The sequence below is a fragment of the Barbus barbus genome, assembly GCF_936440315.1.
Source record: "Barbus barbus genome assembly, chromosome: 27".
NCBI lineage: Eukaryota > Metazoa > Chordata > Actinopteri > Cypriniformes > Cyprinidae > Barbus > Barbus barbus.
This window is the reverse complement of record NC_136755.1, coordinates 10,903,554-10,922,680: the sequence shown is the minus strand read 5'-3', so window position 1 is coordinate 10,922,680 and position 19,127 is coordinate 10,903,554. Positions and strand designations below refer to the sequence as shown.

At 37.5% G+C, this 19,127-nt stretch overlaps 2 protein-coding genes across 2 annotated transcripts; one reads left to right on the top strand and one right to left on the bottom strand.

Moving 5' to 3' along the window:
* Nucleotides 1-2,919: 2,919 nt before the first annotated feature.
* LOC306846924 (hairy/enhancer-of-split related with YRPW motif protein 1) lies at nucleotides 2,920-6,779 on the top strand. The gene is made up of 5 exons (XM_079380628.1): nucleotides 2,920-3,060; nucleotides 3,345-3,420; nucleotides 3,538-3,621; nucleotides 4,246-4,327; nucleotides 4,843-6,779. The coding sequence occupies exons 1-5, from the start codon at nucleotides 2,975-2,977 to the stop codon at nucleotides 5,454-5,456; spliced, it is 942 nt and encodes a 313-aa protein (XP_079236754.1). The 5' UTR covers nucleotides 2,920-2,974; the 3' UTR covers nucleotides 5,457-6,779.
* Nucleotides 6,780-10,136: 3,357 nt separating this feature from the next.
* Nucleotides 10,137-17,207, bottom strand: LOC306847146 (stathmin-2-like). Its single transcript, XM_079380946.1, has 5 exons — nucleotides 16,958-17,207; nucleotides 11,805-11,900; nucleotides 11,258-11,433; nucleotides 10,932-11,123; nucleotides 10,137-10,393 (listed from the first exon to the last, which is right to left on the bottom strand). Exons 1-5 carry the CDS (start codon nucleotides 16,974-16,976, stop codon nucleotides 10,334-10,336), a joined length of 543 nt encoding a protein of 180 aa, XP_079237072.1. The 5' UTR covers nucleotides 16,977-17,207; the 3' UTR covers nucleotides 10,137-10,333.
* Between the last annotated feature and the right edge of the window lie 1,920 nt (nucleotides 17,208-19,127).

Sequence of the window (19,127 nt, the reverse complement as noted above, 5' to 3'; positions counted from 1 at the left end):
AATCCACAAGTGTTCTAAAATTGCCCAAAATACCAAACATGTTTGATAATTCAGACTGAAGCTAGAAAATTTGAGCCTTGGGTCCATTATACACTACCAGATTTTATGCAAAATCTGTCGACTTTGACTGACTGACTTTTGTCAACTTCCAAAGACTGTAAATCTGAGCAAAAGTCATGTATTCCAGCCTTAAGCTTACAATAGCCATCAAAGCATCCTTGTTCCAATTCTTAAGGAAAACAATAAGGGAGAAACCGCTTAAAGCTTTGAATAGACAGACGTCGGCAGGGTGTAGCTGGGATAATGCAAGGCCATTGGAGAAAAGGACACAAATATGGGAGGAGACATCCGAAAGATCATCATTACAACCTTTCCTCTTCCGTAAAAACACACTTTAGCAGCACACAGTTGTGTAATTTTACTGGAAATGGAAGAAGAAAGCTCTTGCAGCGCTCGTGGGTCAAAGTTGGGCGACTTCAAAAGAATCCGGACCACTCGGATAAGAGTATAATCCGTCTCTATGTGTATAAAGACACACAGACACACTCCCACAAACATGCCGGAATGGCACAATGCAAGGTGTCACATGTATCTCAGAGAATTAAGCCCCACTTCCTCTCTCAGTGAAAGAAACAAAGCCGCTCTTCCTTTTCTGTGTGGATTCAATGCATAGCTATTTATAAACAATAACATGTCCGCCTGCTGCTCCTCCTGAGGAGGACAGGATTGTTTAACACATTGTTTCAGGGACCTGAACATCTGTCTGTGCGAAACGCACAACGCCATGGTGCAGCGTGAGGCAGCGGTGGCCAGACAGCCTTCAGAGATGCAATCAGAGATCTGTTGCCCTCTTTGTGCATGTTAAAAGAAGCTTTTTTGATCCTCGTGATGCAACAGAAACACTGCTGCTGATATATGAGATCCAAATAGGCCGAGACATAACTTCTAAAAAGCAGCATGTCCATTTTAAACCATCGTCTGCCCTCCTTGTGGGTAGACTAGGCTTCTTGGCATGGACATAAAGAGTCTGAAATGAAAACATGGCGACATGGAGACCCACTCGGAGAAGCAAAAACCTCAAGCTTGGAATGAGAAGGCTCTGGCATGCTTTGTGGGGGGAAATACTGTTGTGTTGTGGGCCCACACCTTCAAAAGGGAGCACTAATCACAACATGTGATGAGACGCAAGAACAAAGACGAACGTCAGTAGAAAATAACAGCGTGGGAAACCTCTGCGAACTTGAGTTACAGCGGCAAAAAGAGCCACCCTAAGCACATAGAAAAACACACATGCGCGCGTACAAACACAACGGCCCGCCATCCACACCGCTGCCACCCCTGTCGGAGGCAAACACGAGGAAATGCATCCATGCCGTCGAGCCGAAGCTGGTAGCAATAACAACATGAAATCAGCCAAAGAGCTTCCTCTCATTCATGTATGCAGAACTGATGACAATTAAACGTGATATGCATGGGCTGATAAGGATCCAGCTGCAGCGTATCGGCCAGCAGCACACATCAGCGTCTACTAGCTCTGTTCTGTTGATAAGAAGCTCTTGTGCTTGCAGCCTCTGTCAATAGGAATCAATATATGATGGTTTTCATGTTTGTTTCAATGTGTGAAATATGTTATTTAGTAACTTGTAATTTAGTTTACAGGTGTGCATACTTACTAGTTCTTGACTGACAGAATAATGTAATTAATGCTACAGATATTTGTTATTTACAAAAATACAGAAGACTTGAACTGATACTGAAATTAATTAAAACATAGATTGATATATGTGTTATGAGGTTATATGTTTTTATATTTTTATATTTCAAAATTTGTATTAAACGTTTAGGTTAAAATGCATATAAATGAAAATAGAAAATTAGGTCATAAAAGCTCAATATACAATAATTATACAAGAATTAGAAAAATATATATATTTTAGATGGAATATGGCATATTTACATTTTGAATTATGTTTTATTAAGGTTTGTATTTTATGAATTTATGCTGTTTATTTATATTAATTTATATAGTATTTCTGTTGTAACAGGCGCGTTACCTCATATGTGTACTATATGCTGGAGTGTGTATAGCCTATAAATTATTCAAGCGTTTTAAAAATCTGTTTTTAATAGTTTTAGATGGAATTTAGCATATTAACTTTTTGAATTCTTGTATTTTTATGAATTTATATTGTACATGTATTTTTATATTCATTTTAATTTACTTTTTTATGCTAATATGTTTGTTCAAAATGTTATTATATATGTATAATATATAATATTATAACTAATCTAACTATAACTTCAACAATATTATGAGTAAACAATAATTATTCAATTAAAATATAAAATAAAATGTATTTTACGTGCTTAATGCAAATGAAAAATGTTGCTGTGTTTACTGCTGTGTACTTGTTAATGCCGTCAAAGAAGGTACATGTTTGAGCTTCATGGACTACATTTAGATTTGGTGGCTTCCTCGTACACACTGCACTACTTCGGATGAGTTAGTATTAGATTACAGGTTCACACGCTCACTCGCAGACCGCCCGTCGCCCCAACCAATTGCCCCATTCATTCCAGCGCCGGAGACGGCCGTCGCCCCTGATTGGTTATCAGCGCTCTGCTAAGAAACTTTCCCACGGCCAGCGCGTGCTGACAGCCGGCCAACCACTCCTTTAGCTGGGCTAGACAACACAAGCGCCGGCGGAACCCGGGGCGGAGCTCCGCACTCACGGACGAACTTTCTATTGGCCCTTTCTTAAGCATATTCAAAAAGAGGGGCGGGGCTAAACTGGGACGTTGACAACCGACATGCCACTCAATCTCAGACTTGTTCGTTGATTGGCTCTCCACGCGCTTAGCCACGCCTCTACTGGCGAGCTGCGGCGTTAAAATGATACCGTGGGAAAGCTTGTCGGTTCATACGGATGAACTTCTGTCTCAGCTGACACACGCTCTGTAAGATTATCGAAAAATGAAGAGAAATCACGATTTTAGCTCCTCGGACAGCGAGCTCGATGAGAATATCGAAGTGGAGAAGGAGAGTGCTGACGAAAATGCGTAAGTTAGCTGTCATTTATTTATTTAGGGGTGTTTTGCTTTTTTGAGTGATGAAACGTTGAACTTGCAACAAATTGGAGAAGAAAATAACCATACAATTAAATGTGCGCGCATTTAAATTGTATCGCTCACAAAATTAAGATTATAATGTCAAATCAACGGAATTGTATGGAATATTATCTAGGAAATCGTTTCGTTTAGATGTTGGTCAGTATCATGTTTCATAATGAATATAATATTTACTGTGTTCGTATTTATTTTGAATGCATATTTTGTTTTTAAAGCGGTGTGAATTCTCCACTTGGTTCAATGTCTCCATCCACAACCTCTCAAGTGCAAGCGAGAAAACGTCGCAGAGGGGTAAGAGCATTTTTCATCGTTGCAAAACCCTGAAAACTTCACCTGTAATGCTGAACAAATGACTGTAGCCTACTGTTTGAACAAATGACTGACTGATTTCACAATCGGTTTGAACAGATAATCGAGAAGCGCCGCAGGGACCGGATTAATAACAGTCTGTCTGAGCTGCGCAGGCTGGTGCCCAGCGCGTTTGAGAAACAGGTGAGGGTCAATCACTGCACCTGACTCACATCTCACGATCAGATGTCTAGCTACTGTAAATGTCTAGAATAGTTTTTTTTTAAAGTCTCATTATGGCTGAACTTCTTGGAAAAGGGAATGCTGGCATTAGTTTGGCTCAATCCTGTATTAGTATTTCATAAAAACAGTAAAGCAATTTTGTTTAGAAATAGTATTATATAAAAAAAGTTTAAATAAAACTTAAGTGTGGCACAACCAACATGCAGAAAGCCATTTTGTTGTCATGTGACAAGAAAACCATGTAACAAAGAGGACTCAACCCTCAAGATATCACAATCTTGGGTTTTGCAAAAACTCTTCAGAATTTAATGATTAGAAAATGTTGTAAATGCATATTCAAGGTGAAAGGAAAACATTTGTGTACTTTATATTCGATTGGGACCACTTTATGGCATTTTTGGCATAAACGTTATAAGATAAGAACATGTTCAAAATAAGAACATGGCACACGAGTTTTTGAAATGGATCAATTAAAAAAAAAAACTTCCTCTTTATCATCACAAACTTTCTTATTTGTCATTGAGCCCTGTGGATGATATATAGTCTTACCTCTTAACTCATCAACACATTTGTTCTTGTTCTCAGGGCTCTGCCAAACTAGAGAAAGCAGAAATTTTACAGATGACCGTTGATCATTTAAAGATGCTTCATGCAGCTGGGGGAAAAGGTAAGATTCTTATAACTAGCACTTATTTTAAAGAAAAAACACTTTGAGTCTAAATTTGGTTAATAAGCATTAATATATATGCAGCTTTGTATTAATATTACAACTTTTTATGTTACATATTACAACTGTATTACAGCTTTTTTAAATGTTTCACTACTTTAACGTACATTGATGCTTTTTTAGGCATTATAATATTTTCTAATGATTTATGAATAATACAAGTTATTATAAAATCTTAACAAAAAAAATCTAATTTAATGCAACCTTGCATTATGAGATCAACCAATGTTTGGGAATCTGCTCAAGGTAATTCCCATGTGAAAATAATTACCAACCACTGCACGACACGAAACAGGACGAACTAGACGTGTAAAGTGTCTTTTAATCTCAGTTTATCTAGCTTGATTTCAGTTTCACTCTCAGCCACTCCCAGTGTGAACTGCAGTGTTTCCTGTCATAAGCTGTAATCATTATCAGATCAGAATGCTCACCAGAGCTCGTTCTCTCTCACACAGGTTACTTTGATGCCCACGCGCTGGCTATAGATTACCGCGGCCTGGGTTTCCGCGAATGCCTGGCGGAGACGGCGCGTTACCTCAGTATCATCGAGGGCCTGGACAACACCGACCCCCTCCGCATCCGCCTGGTTTCGCACCTGAACAGTTACGCCTCCCAGAGAGAAGCTCATTTGGGTTTGGGCCACTTGGCGTGGGGCTCTGCGTTCGGGACGCCGCCCGGACACCTGGCTCACCACCTCCTCCTACAGCAGCCACGCAGCACCAGCAGCCCTCCATCCTCAAGTTCTTCATCTCCCTCCTCCTCATCTCCATCCGCCCCCTCCACAGAGCCGCACGCCCCCAGCAGGCTGAATGGCACGGTGATTACTGAGGCAGGGCAGACAGGACCGCTGCGGGTGCCGCCCAGTTCCTCCCTGCCCCCTGGGCTCACACCACCTACTTCATCCAAGCTTTCTCCACCCCTCCTGACGTCACTTTCGAGCCTGTCTGCGTTTCCCTTCCCGTTGAGTGCATTTCCTCTGCTGTCTCCGAGCTCGCTGGGCCCTGCGACTCCCTCCAGCAGCCTGGGGAAGCCCTACAGGCCTTGGAGCATGGAAATAGGGGCCTTCTGAACTTAAAAACATCAACGGTGTGGACAGACAGTCAGTTAGAAATGACTTTTTCTGTAACATCTGACTATTTTGAAGAGATGGACAGAACCGCAGACTTGTACAAAGGGAAAAAGCGAATACAGATCTGATGTACTTATTCCAGTTACCCTGTCTTTTAAAGCTATCCTGACTCAGGTTGAGCAGAGATGAGTTCTGGAGATGAGTTCTGAGCAAATCTAGTTCTTTTGTCCCTCAGTGGAGAAAGGTATATTAATAGAGAGAGAGAGAGAGAGAGAGAGACTGAAGCAAAAGCAGATGAGATGCATCACTGAATGGGTATTTAAGGAGTTAAACTCAAACCAGATGTCCATTTAAAGGGACAGTTCTACCAAAAATTAAAATTCTGTCATCATTTAGTGACCCTCATGTTGTCTTTCGTCTGTGGAAGATAAAAAGAAGATATTTTGATGAATGTTGGTAACCAAACAGTTTTGGATGCCATTGAATTTTGGTTACTAACAATCTTTAAAATATCTTCTTTTATCTTCCAGAGAAGAATTACAGGAATATAGGAATGACATTATGGTAAGAAAATGACAGAACTTTCTTTTTTTGGGGTGAACTATCCCTTTAATTATGCTAAAGATAGAATAGAAGTGCTCTAATCACATGAAACATATATTTGCATCCTAAATCGTCTCCTTTAGAATGACAGGCAGGATTTGACTTATTTTTTTGAGGAAATTTGTTCAGATTTTCCATGAAATTGAAATACTATGCAATGAACTTGACAGTGATGTTTTGTAATTGTCCCTCTGCAAATGTATATGAAACATATGCAACTGAATCTGTATTCCTCAGCTGAACTTGATGAGTACTTTATTTTTATAAAGATTTTATGTCATTTTGGTCAGTGACCTGCGGTGTGTGTTTATTTGATTAAAATGTTATGAATTTGTTGTTTGCAGGGACAGACCACTGTTAAACCTTTACAGAGACAATCTAGATAGACAATCTATCAGAACTGCAGTAATTTAATTGTAGCAAAGGCATTCTTGGGTTTGTTCGTAGCAGAGTTGTTTGCTCACGTGCATATGTTCCCTCTTCATGCACTAAATCATCTCTCTCTCTCTCTCTCTCTTAGTTAACTGTACTTGAGGAGTCTTTTGAAAAACCAGATTGTTTTGTGGTAATAGGGAATTTGCACTGGCAAATCAGATAAGACTAGGGGAATAGATAGTACTGGAAGAGATGGTGTGGTACTGTGCCTGTCCCTCACTAACCTGTGTGACTTTCCTGTAATAAAATGACATGTGTAGCTAATAAAACTGGACTTGTGTATTCATGTCCTGTTTTCATTTTTGACATTGTCAATGATTCAAAATTACAAATGCGAATATACTGGTACCATAACACTTAGTCGATATTAGAGATTTAACAATTATTTAAAATATTAATTGTAATTTGTAACCAATCTAACGATAAAAAAACAACTTACTGTACATTACAATGTTTTGCATAAATATTCAGCATTTTATTTACATTTAAAATTCATAAATTAACCATTTAACCATCAGTGATTGGTTTTAGCTTAGTGCTTTATTTAAAAAAATTATTTTACATTTATTTAGATTTAAAAAAATAGTTTAATTTTAAAATTCATTATTATAATATAATTTTAATATTAGCTTTTTTTTTCTTTTTTTGTTTTATTATTATTGGCCATTAAATAAAAAAATATTATCAGCTTACTGGTATCAGTCAGAAATTTAAAATTGGTGCATTTCTGACAAATCTCAAAATGAATATCTATTTTTCATACTGTACATTTTAATGCTGTGATTCATAAATCATTTTAAATGCTCAGCTGTAGCATTTAAAATGATTAGTTTTAGTTTTTTTGTTGTTTATTTTTTATTTATTTGACATTCATTCAATTTAATGATATAATTAATTAATTAATTATAACTTTAATATTTGTCCATTTTTAATTATTGGTCATTACATGAAAATTATTATCTGCTTATTGGTATCAGATAAAAATGTGAAACTGGTGCAATCCCAATCAAAATGATCACATATTTTTTTGTTACAACATGAACATATTTACAGACATCTGAATTAAAATATTGTCAGGGCAAATCCACAGTCTGAGAACTTTATACGTAAACAGTCAAAGAAAACTACATTCATAATTTTTTCGTCCAAAATTGTCGGCGTGTTTGAAATGTTCCAGTCAGCCTTGCTCTTCACAGGTGGATATACATAAATAAGCCTTACATGTGATTTAATGCTTTGGGGATGAATAGTTCCTTTCATGCCAGCAAGATGAGGCGCTGCACATTTCTATAGGGCTTGAACCAGTGCCTGTGTGCGTGCGTTTTGAACTGATATCAAACACGGCCCAGGGGCCTCTCTGTGGCCTCTCTATGTATCCAGGAAGCCATTAACAGCCAAGGGATATCCTGGACAATGGCAGCCTGGCTGGCCTGGACTGCACAGGGAGGAAAGAGAGAGGTACAGAGAGAGAAGAGAAGGAACGAGAGAGATGGAAAAGTGGGAGGAAAGGGCTGCACAGTGCAGCTTTGTCCCAAAGCAATCACAGCATCTCACTGAGCTCCTGGTGTGGTGCACTCCCACGCCACCACGGGTACTGTGACTGCCAACCAAAGCTGTAAAACAGATTCCCACCTACACACAGCACTCTGCCAACACACTCTTTATTTCTCTAGCTACCGTTAAATCTATTTTAGAGGCTTTTTTCGCATGTTTTTCCCCTCATTCACCCCAGAGGTGATGGTTGGATTTCCTAAAGCTGGAATATTAAGTAGATAATGTAGCAGTAATGGCTGGTTTGGAATAGCATACTCAAACTACTTATGCAGTATGCAAATTTAAATGCATGCATAAAATAGTGGATGACCTACTACATTTGTCAAAACATACAGTATGTAATGGAGCATACTGTGCTAGGCATCCCAAAATCCAACACGCTTAATGAATGGTCTACAAATAATTCACAAATTTTAAATCTGATTGAATTTTTTTAAACCGGTTGCAAAATGATGGCTGGATGCCACTTGCTGAATTAAACATGTATTGTCACATAATTAGGTCAAGCACTGACAATGCTTATATTGCATGCATATATTTGCATATTGCAGCCAGTACTGTTTCATAGGCTATACTACGTTTTAAAAAGAAAAAAAAGACAGTATGCTGTGCATATACAGTTATTCTGAACAAACTACTAAACTACTGCGTTATCAATAAGACCTTGTGTACTAACTGTATACTGCCTTATATTTAATATATAAATAAGTAGGCTAATTATTCGATAAGTGTTTAAAGTAGCCTAGGCTATATTATATCATATCATTATCACGTGACCTCGTCGGGTTACATGTTTATGTTGCTTTTATTCTCATTTTAGGTAAAATGTCAGCTTTTGAAAGTCAATAACGAGTCATCAAAAATGTAAAACAAACGTTGCTGCATCTTGTTAATTTATTACACCATCCATCAAATGGAAGGTCAAGTCGAACACGTTGCTTTACGAGATACATAATACATTAAGCAATACTGCATACTGGACGTTATGAAAGCAAATTAGGTTATAGTAATAGTAGGTCTTAAAGGTATTCTATGAATAAATTACCATACAATGGGAATATAGTTTATTAAAATTATTCATGTTATCTTGCAAAGTCATGTATTGCCATCTGTTGGTAAACTAGGACATTACTCTTGCTTCTGTGGCCTACAGTAGCTGTTAAATTTGTGGAATTCTGTTTATGTTAATGTATGTTGTATGAAATAAAAACAGAGCCAAAGACAGATACCCTCATTCCAAGAACCCCAAGCCTTTATTCACCACAGCTTATGCTCCCAAAGTTACATGTGTGAAGGGAATAAAATGCACAGCTGGAAGAGAAAGATGAGGGTGGGCAGGTTTGTGACATTAAAGCTACTTACACAAGAGCAATGGCACAGGGTAACACCATTCCACCCACACTGCTCTTAACACACACACACACACACATTACACATGGCATCCATTTTTATCACCCGAAATCCCCTGTGAAATCCCCTAAATCTTTGAAGAATCAGAATTGAGAACTTCAAGCGATTCTCAAGAATTTAAGGCTAACTTGATGTTACATCGTCAGCAAAAATGCAACCCAGACTATGGTCAAACACAGGTCGAGAGATGTCACATGACTTCGGCATGGCTCAAACCGCAGCTTCTCTTAAGCAACGTGTCATTTTTTACTAAATCAAGCTGACTGGATGCGTGTGTGTGTGTGTTGTGATGAATGTATGAAGTAAGAATTAGAGATTGTTGTAAATGCTATGATAATGACCGGTTAGAGCTGTGTTTACTGTACTGTGGCAGCTTTTACTCTCTCCACATGGACATAGAGACACTAAAATGATCGTTGGGTTTAGAGAAGACATTGCTAGCCAGCAAACTCACAAACACCAATGCCTGGTACAAGAGAAACTGTAGCAGATCTGATAGAGAGAGAGCGAGAGAGGAAACGAGTACATCCACTAAAAGAGAAAGATACAGAGAGAAACTTATAAAATGGCACACCGCAATACTTTTCATCATCTCATATAAAACAAATAGGAAGTATTTACAAAAAACCACACCCACTTTGACTGGTTTCGAATGAATCAAAAACATTTCTTTTTTTTCTGGAGTAATGGTGTTCCTTTTGTCTTCTGGACTATATCGGGGAGGATGCTGTTGGTGAGGGGGGCAAGGTCGATTCCCTTCATCTGAGCAGGGCAGGGCGGGGCGGGGCGGGGCAGGGCAGGGGGTGGGGTGCCAGAGGCAGGTATGGGGAGGGGGTGGTGTGGGGTGATGGGACAGTGGGTGTAGAGAGATGTGCTCATGCTGTCAACTCTTCCATCAGCTCTTTGTTTCTGCGCACCTCCTGAGCGTGCTTCTCCTGAAAGCACATAGAGAAGTAATACAGTAAATTGATTAACATAAACATTACAGTTTACAGCTGATTAAAATGAACAACATTCGTATTTTAAAATGCCTTTTGCAGCACTCTTGTGTAGGTCACAATGAAATGTTTTTATTGTGCTGTAGCGCCTTCTTGTGACAGAAAATCAGATTAGATTTTTATTGATTTATTTATTGATTGAATAAAAAGATTGCCATGATTTTTGGCTTCTTTTATCTTCTATCCTGTAAAAATCACAATGTCAGATAACTTTTCACAGTTACAGTTAAAATCGGTGGTATTGTACATGTTGGTAGCATAAAAATAGTGTGGGATATATTATGCATTTAATTTTAATACTTGTGTTTTTTTTATTATTATTCATATTATTAAGCCTAAATGCTAAATCCAAATAAAATATTAAACACATAAAATATTAAACATCACAACTGTTTTCAACATTGATAATAATAAGAAATGTTTCATGAGCAACAAGTCAGCATATTGAAATCATGTCATGATCATGTGTAAGTACCTTCTCATGCAGTCGTTCCAGCAAGGCTGCAATGTGGGCGTCACGGTTCTCCTTGATCTGCTCCATCTTCGTGATGAGTTTCTCTTCCGCCATCCTGCTGAAGTTGCTGTTCTCCTCCATGGCTTTCAGCAGGACGTCCCGCTCGTGCTCACGTTTCTCAGCCAGGGCCCTCAGGACTTGAGCCTCCTGGGACTGGAGAGGAAGAGTGGGGCAGAGTCATAGGAATCATCTGTTTATCAATGTAAGGGCATTAAATAAATAAAAGAAATAGCAAACATCAAACATAAGCTACATGGACATATAATACAAATGAATGGGTAACTCACTCTCCTCCTGTCCTCTGCTGCCTCCAGCTTCTTCTGGATGTCTTCCAGGGACATGTCTCTCTTTTTGGGAGGTGTAGTGATGCTGTAGGAGCCGTCAGCCACGGGAGAGGGTGGCTTGAGGATAACCTCAAAGGCCTGGCCAGAAGCCCGCTTGTTAATGGGTTTAACCTCCATGTCTAAACACACAAGACATAAAATTAAATAAATGCTGTGTAGAAACTGCAGTATGTCAAGCAGCAAATATTGCTCTACACATTGGTGAGGTATGAGCATCCGGATCCACGCAATAAAATGCACCAACTGCCTTCTGCTCATGAAATGAGCTCGTATAACTTTGTTATACAGCTATCCTGAACGTCTATCAGACATTTATTGATCTATATTAGCGCTTACGATAATAAATGTGTAGTATTGCTGGTACACATACAGGCCAATAAAAAGTTATAAGATGAAGATCAGACAGAATGAGCACTATAAAGCACAGCACATTATTGTAAATTCCTTCTACACTGCTTCTCAGTACCGGTATTATATTTTAATTTCCTACCTTCAAACTCGCCCATGATGTTCTTGCGTGCCTCTGGGTAGAGACAGGAGCAGATGAGGGAGACGAGGGAGAGCTCCTTCATCTTCTCTTTGTATGCTGCAGGGAGACACATCAAACAAAATAATTGACCCAGATTCTCTCTCACTGTTTTATGAATGATTATTCGAAACTGCATCGTTAATGTTGCAGAAAATAACCCAAATCATCTAGGTTTTCAACCAGAGGTACACTGACTAATATCAAATATAAAATTTTATTAGAGTAAGTTGTGAGACTAATATAAAAAACAAATATTTTAGTAGAATAAGTACTGAGAAAAATATGAAGCTAAAGAATAATTTAGCAATATATACTGTATATATATATATATATAGAAATGTATGCAAATATTACATAATATAATGTGTTTGTGTATATGTATGTATACATCCATACATTGTATACATGTCATTATATATATATACATTGTGTGTGTGTGTGTGTGTGTGTGTGTGTGTGTGTGTGTGTGTGTGTGTGTGTGATTTTAGAAATGTTTATATTGTTTATAATTTTTTTCAATATTAAAAAATATTACATTATTAAAATACAAAAATTAAAATACATATTAAAACATATTATTACTATTATACATATAAATTAACCAACATACTATAGATAGATTGATACATCGATAGATAGATATAATGTTACTACTGAAAACTACTGTATTGTATTTCTGAGAAAAAAAGTCACATTTTAATAGTCATTGTATAAATGATTATTTAAAATTGCATTGCAGAAAATACCAAATCATCTACAAGGTTTTCAACCAGGTGGTCCACTGACTTTATAAAACTAATATATTACATAAACAAATACATATACAGTATATACAAACATACATGCGTGTGTGTTAGTGTCCTGTGTGTAAATTATATATATATATATATATATATATATATATATATATATATATATATATATATATATATATATATATATATATATATATATATATTTTATGTTTGATATTATTTTAAATTAAAGCTTTAATATTTTATAACTGAGAAAATAATAGAGGGTCCCTGGTTTGGCTAAGAGGTTGGGTGGGGGATCACAGAGTCCCCCCCCCAAAAAAATCAATAAATCAATAAAGCAAGCAAGCCTTAACAGCACTATGTTTTCTTTAGATCATTCTAAGGAAAATCCAGCAGCCGTGTCCTCACATGCTCTGGTTTCCTACAAGACAATGTTCACCACAAGCTCAACCATCCCCCACCGCGCAGCTTTCAGTGTTACATTATTTATTGGAATCCATTTTTACTCCGACTACTGAGGTTGTGTGTGCGGGGAGTGAGTCGGCAAGACCAAAGAAAACACAAGGCCAGACAGATTTCCAGATGGCGGTTTATGACGGCTACATTGATCCCACCCCTATCATTCCTCATCCCCAACTTCAGAATCATTTTTCTTTTTCAGCATTAGGTGCAAACAAGCCGAAAACATACAAACATCAGTGATGGCAGATGCTACATGAAGCATATTAATGTATCTGAATTTCCTTGAACACACAAGGCAGCATTTATCAAGGTCAGTGCATTCAAGGTTATAAATCAATGTCTTGACAGCAGCGCTGTGTTGATGTTATCAAACCGTGAACGCTTGGGGTTTTTTCAGCTAGATTTCCAACTGTTATTATGCTTTCCAGCATCAACCTACTTTCTTCACTCTCTCCGCCCAGAGGAGCCTGGAAAAATCTGATCAACTCCCTCTCACTCCCTGACGAGTTTATTAATCCCTCACAAATAGAGGATGGAGAAACCCGGGAAGGAAAGAAGTGAGAGAATCACTGTGTTCTCTCCCACCAGGATTAAAAGCCCTCCGGCTGGCTGATTTTGGTGTAGGGGGCTTTAATTAGTAATTACTGGAGCAAACCATTTCTTCCGGTAAATTGAGGGGGTGGCGATGGAGGTTTAGTGCTGTGATATTGAGTGTTCCCAGACCTCGGTAAGCATTTCTCTCCTGCTGTCTAGTCAGAGTGAGATAAGGACGATAGATAGCTCACTGAAGCAAGTAATTCAGGTCAGCCGGCTGGTGAGCAGGTGAAAAGGATCTCACACAGACGACTGCATCTGTATGTGTGCAAAAGTGTGCTCTAATCGAGAGCTTCTCCTGGAAAATATCAGGTTTGTAATTAGAAAAGAGTATTCACTGTCTGGAGACCACACCCTTGGCTTGAGATGTAGATATTGTGGCAACTGGTCAAAAATATATTGATTATTGATGTAATAGGACAATAAACTATTGCATTGTTTTACAGTAAGTAATTGTAATTATTTGTATTTTGGCATAACTGTTTCTTATATATCATAATTGTATGCACTCATTTTTACATGCAAGCACAACTGTATAAATCACTTAATCTAATTGTATATATATATATATTAGTTTTTTCTTTCTTTTTTTTTTTCGTGTTCGTCATCCTTTCCTACGGATGAGAAAATACAGAAAATCGAACCGGATCCGAATTTTTTTATGACGGATGAAAATTTCGGGGGTAGTGTGTAAACGTGATTGACACAACGTGAGGTCGTATTTATTTTTTAACGTGCTAAAAATTCGGATGAAAATTTTGGACTCAGTGACCTTAACTTTACATATAATATATACATTTAATTAAAAAATTTTACATTAAGTAAATATTCTTGTTGTGACTGATTCTTATATATAATACTTGCATGCACTAGTTTACATACTGAACATATTATACATAGTATATTATACAAATAATATCACTATATATATATTTATATATATATATACACACAAGCACACACATTAATTTTTAACATACTATTAATTTTTACATTAAGTAATTCTTATTCTCTGTGCTTGACTGATTATGACTTAATACATCATACTATCATGTATTCATATAAATATGAAGTAGAATAAAAATGTGCATTGCTCAAAATTTGCCATTAGGCTCTACGGGCCAGTGGACGAGCGAAAAGTCCTTTGTGTGGTTTGTTTGATAATGCATCAGCATGCCCTCCCTGGAAATCAATAATGGCCCCTCCCACCTCTCGCTTTCTCTGTCACACATATGCTCGGTCCACTGCAGCTGCACGGGCACGAGCTCTCAAAGTTCAGTAAATATCATCCGTTCACACTAAAACCACTTCATTTAATTTTAATGAGTAAAACTGGCTTGAGTCCTTATGAAACTTTTAACCAAAAATTAGTTTCTAAGTATATATATATACACACACACACACACACACACACACACACACACAAACACATATATATATATGTATATGTATATATATATACATATCTTATCATATAGTTGACATTAAAGCCTAAAAAAATGATTAATATTAAAAAGCAATAGCCACACCCCACTGTTGTGCAGCACTGCTGAATATGTATATTTGAACTTCCTGTTAGGTTAATGATTAATGGAGTTTGATTGGATTAGTCATACTGTCTTCAGTAATCCAGTAACCATAGATGATAAACTGGGGTTATGTTTAGGAGATCTGTAAAGTATATATGACAAAGACATATATATTTTTATGTATTTCTGACAACGATATTGTGGCCAATTATCCAATCATTAAATGATGAGTCTAATTAAATAAGCAATGCATTTGAGTCATAATAAGAGAGTTTATTATTAAAACATTAAGACCTAATTTTCGTATTTTGATCTGGTTGACTTTAGAGGTATAAATGGTGTGTGCTGACAAACACACCAAGGTCTTCCTGTCGGCTCTTTTAAGCCATATAAATATTCCATGTGTATTGATTATATTGACTGACATGTTCTTTCTCATTAGCAGGAGGATTCCCACAGGCATTAATCAGTGCATTTCTTGTGTGTTCTGTGAAATGAAATGAAATATCCTAAAGACACAGCTCCGTGTAATTGCATTGTATGGCAGGATCAAGTGCACATAAGTGGTTTTCCACAAAATAAATGTCTCTTCAAGTTGTGATTTAACATTCTAAGTGAGATGACAGCAAGAACAGAGAAATTCAGCTCCAGTCCACCAGTGCCCTGCCCTGCAGGCGTCTCGCAAAGATGCAATGAAGCTGATGCACACCATGTCAATGGTATGCCCCAGTTTGGCCACCTACAACATAATCCAGAATCACAACAGCACTGAGACATGCTTACCCGCGAGACGACTTGAGCCCTGACACACTTCCATTTAAAACATCAATCATCTGATACTGCAGTCTGCCTCTCATACGGCACTAGATATGGTGTGAACGAAAGGATGCACACGCAAACCCACAATTGCACCTTAAAAACTTGTGTATAATCAGCAAGGAGGTTTTATTGAATTATGAATTGGGTTAAATATAAACATGTGACGTGTGCTGGTAGACTGTATATGTCATTTAAGGTGTGAGAATAGATTCTTATATACCCATTATAAATGAGATCAAATAAAAATGCAGCCATTCTTTAATAAACCCACCAGCTAATGAGTCATGCTCTCAAATCAGCGAAAAACCACTGACAATAAACCAATTACCAACCTATATAATTTGTGATGATTGCCAATAATTAAGAAATATAGTCTTTATAACAAACATAACCACACTGATAAAAAAACAATAAGCTATTTCAAACCCTATTTCAGCTTTGTTTGGCAATAAATATACCAGCCACACCTAGCTCATTTTATGAAAAGCATAAAAATATCATGCTTAGAGGATGTCAAAAGGTTTAAACTGTTCTGAGTCAGGTATTGCCAGGCTTTACAGGGTTTTCTGAAGGCTGAAACACAGAGCTGGATCTTGGGTGGGGTCCTTCTGCATTATGCTGGAGATGCATGAGCCGGCAGGTGCACTGACACCATAAGAAAATCATTTTAAGGCTTTTTAAAGCATGACTCGTTGTATTTTAAGAGATATGCACTATAATAACACCATTTAATGCTTTTTCTAATTTTTAAAGCAAAGGTGAGTAGGCAGCCGAGGTGCACCCAAAACGCACAGCCATATTTGAAAATAAAACAGCATGCGTGGAAGGAGAAAGCAGATTTATAAATCTAGCCTATCTAAAATAATTTTTCATCTGACAGACCTCTGATTCTCCTGCATCAGGGTCTATTGTGCATCTCTCAGCGAACAAAATGAAGGAAGGTTTGTCTTACCGATCGCAGTTTTGGCCATGGCTGGAGATGTTGCGGTGACTGGTGCGTCTCAGGTCTGTTCGGTGGCGAGGAACCGGTTCGCTCTGATAAGGCACTGAGTCAGCAGAACGGCGCTCTGAGGGAAAGAGTGCGTGTGTTCAATCAGATTGGCTGCTGTTGTCCCTTCACGCGTACTTCCAAGTGAAAGGCTGTCGCGCGCCCGGTTTAATGTACAGGAGGTTGTCAACGGTGAGGAGCGCACAAGGTGACTAATTGCGTCTCCCCCCTTTTCAGCAGTGGTGCAGCCCACTCATGCACAGCTCCCATGGATTTATATTCATTTTATATGGTAAACTACATCAGAAGACGGTGGTTACTGGAAGCGCTGGTGTATCATTGGATACAGTAACCTACATGAAGCACGAATTATCTCTTTTGGATTATTTTATCTGAATAGCTGTGTCTGTCATCATTGCATCAACTGCATAAAGCTCCATCATCCTTAACGGAATTCACAATAATGATATAAATGATTCCTATAGGCTATATAATATGCTGCGCACTTGCACAGTATTTTATAATTAATTTTATATAAATTTGGGGAGATGGTGGCAGAAGCACCGCCAAAGCAGCACTGGGAAACAGAGTGCCCCTCCCAGCACTATCGAGGGTCCCTTGAGATTAAATGGCTGTTTTATGCATGATGCCTTTATGTGCATCACATGTATCTCAATATTTGTCAATATTATTTTAGTTATTTTTTAATTAAAATGATTACAAATACTTTAGAACCTATTAAAATAAATTTAGCAATATTTAATGATTTAAATAATAAAAATTAAATTAAATTAAAATATTTTAGAACCTATTAAAATAAATTTAGCAATATTTAATGATTTCATTAATAAAAATAAATAATAAAAAATAAAATAAAATAAAAATATATATCCAGCAGGATCAATGAAATTAACTGCACCAATGAAGCTGATGATAAAATACAAACGCGTCATCGTAATTCTTGGTGTAATACAGCTAAAAGTGCATAAAGTGCATTGCAGGCTATGCAAGCATCAATTATGAAAGAAGCAAAGACTGCACAATAAATAATAAAAGTTCTGGTGTCTGAACAAAGTGGGTTAGAAATTGCTCAGCAGTACATGAAGGATAGCATGAGTTGTATTACTAGACATACGAGACCTTTGCATTATTTTACATTGTAGATTAAATAATCCATAGGCCCCGTGGCAATTTCAGAAACAAGCAATCCTGCAATCTCTTGATTTAAATAATAACACAATGTTTAACTTCATGTTTTAATTTTCACATCTTTTCACGCTCCAAAGCTGAAGCCTAAATCTTGTACTGATAGCCCAGACATGTCAGTTTAGGGTCACGCCTAAAAGATTCACGATCAAAAGACAGCACTGACTGCATTATTATTTTCAACCACATGGTGGCATTGGATCCTTAATTAAGGAAAAATTAGAGCTGGTTATAGCCAAGTGCATGGCTTCATTTACAACATTTCATCAGGAAAAATGTTCTAAGATAAGACAAAACGGTACATATGTTCAGAGGACAAATTGGTTTATCAGTGCAGCCCTAATCTTACAGTTACCGCTGGTTATGCTGAATTACCTAAACATTTAAAAGGACAAAGCCAATGGACCAGATATCTGGAGTCATTTATTAATCAAAAGGGTTTCCTTAATGAATTTAAAATGAGTTTTGGTTATGCATGAATGACACTTCTGTATAAAGACTGCATAGTTTTCAGATATGGTCACTGGGAATTAAATTTTAAAGAGTAGTGAGAGGATTAGGCCTACTGTAAATGTGAGGAATAGTTTCACTAAAATTACTGTAAGAACTCTACTCTGGGTCACTGCAGCTTTCTTCGTCTGTCGAGTGGATTAGCAACAAGCGCTTGGAATAGACAACAACACTCCAGATGTAAGCACAAGTGGTTTATTGTTCTCTACTACTAAAGAAGGGGCAATCCCATCTTTTATACATCACACTCACATAAGCCTTCATGTAGGCGTGTTCATACAAAATTAAGAAGCACTTCTATACATGGTATGGAAGAATACAGATAGTCCAGAGCAGCTGGATGAGAGAATAAACAAAAGAAGAGAGTGCAGCCGCATCCAACTGGTTCCCTGCCGACAGACAACCCTGAAAAAGGCAG

Coding starts and splice junctions, on each gene's coding strand:
- LOC306846924 (XM_079380628.1), top strand. CDS start 2,975: ATGAAGAGAAATCACGATTTTAGCTCCTCGGACAGCGAGCTCGATGAG. Junction 3,061..3,344: donor GAGAGTGCTGACGAAAATGC/GTAAGTTAGCTG, acceptor TTGTTTTTAAAG/CGGTGTGAATTCTCCACTTG. Junction 3,622..4,245: donor CCAGCGCGTTTGAGAAACAG/GTGAGGGTCAAT, acceptor TCTTGTTCTCAG/GGCTCTGCCAAACTAGAGAA.
- LOC306847146 (XM_079380946.1), bottom strand. Junction 11,124..11,257: donor CAGCAGAGGACAGGAGGAGA/GTGAGTTACCCA, acceptor CTTCCTCTCCAG/TCCCAGGAGGCTCAAGTCCT. Junction 10,394..10,931: donor TGGAACGACTGCATGAGAAG/GTACTTACACAT, acceptor ATGTGCTTTCAG/GAGAAGCACGCTCAGGAGGT.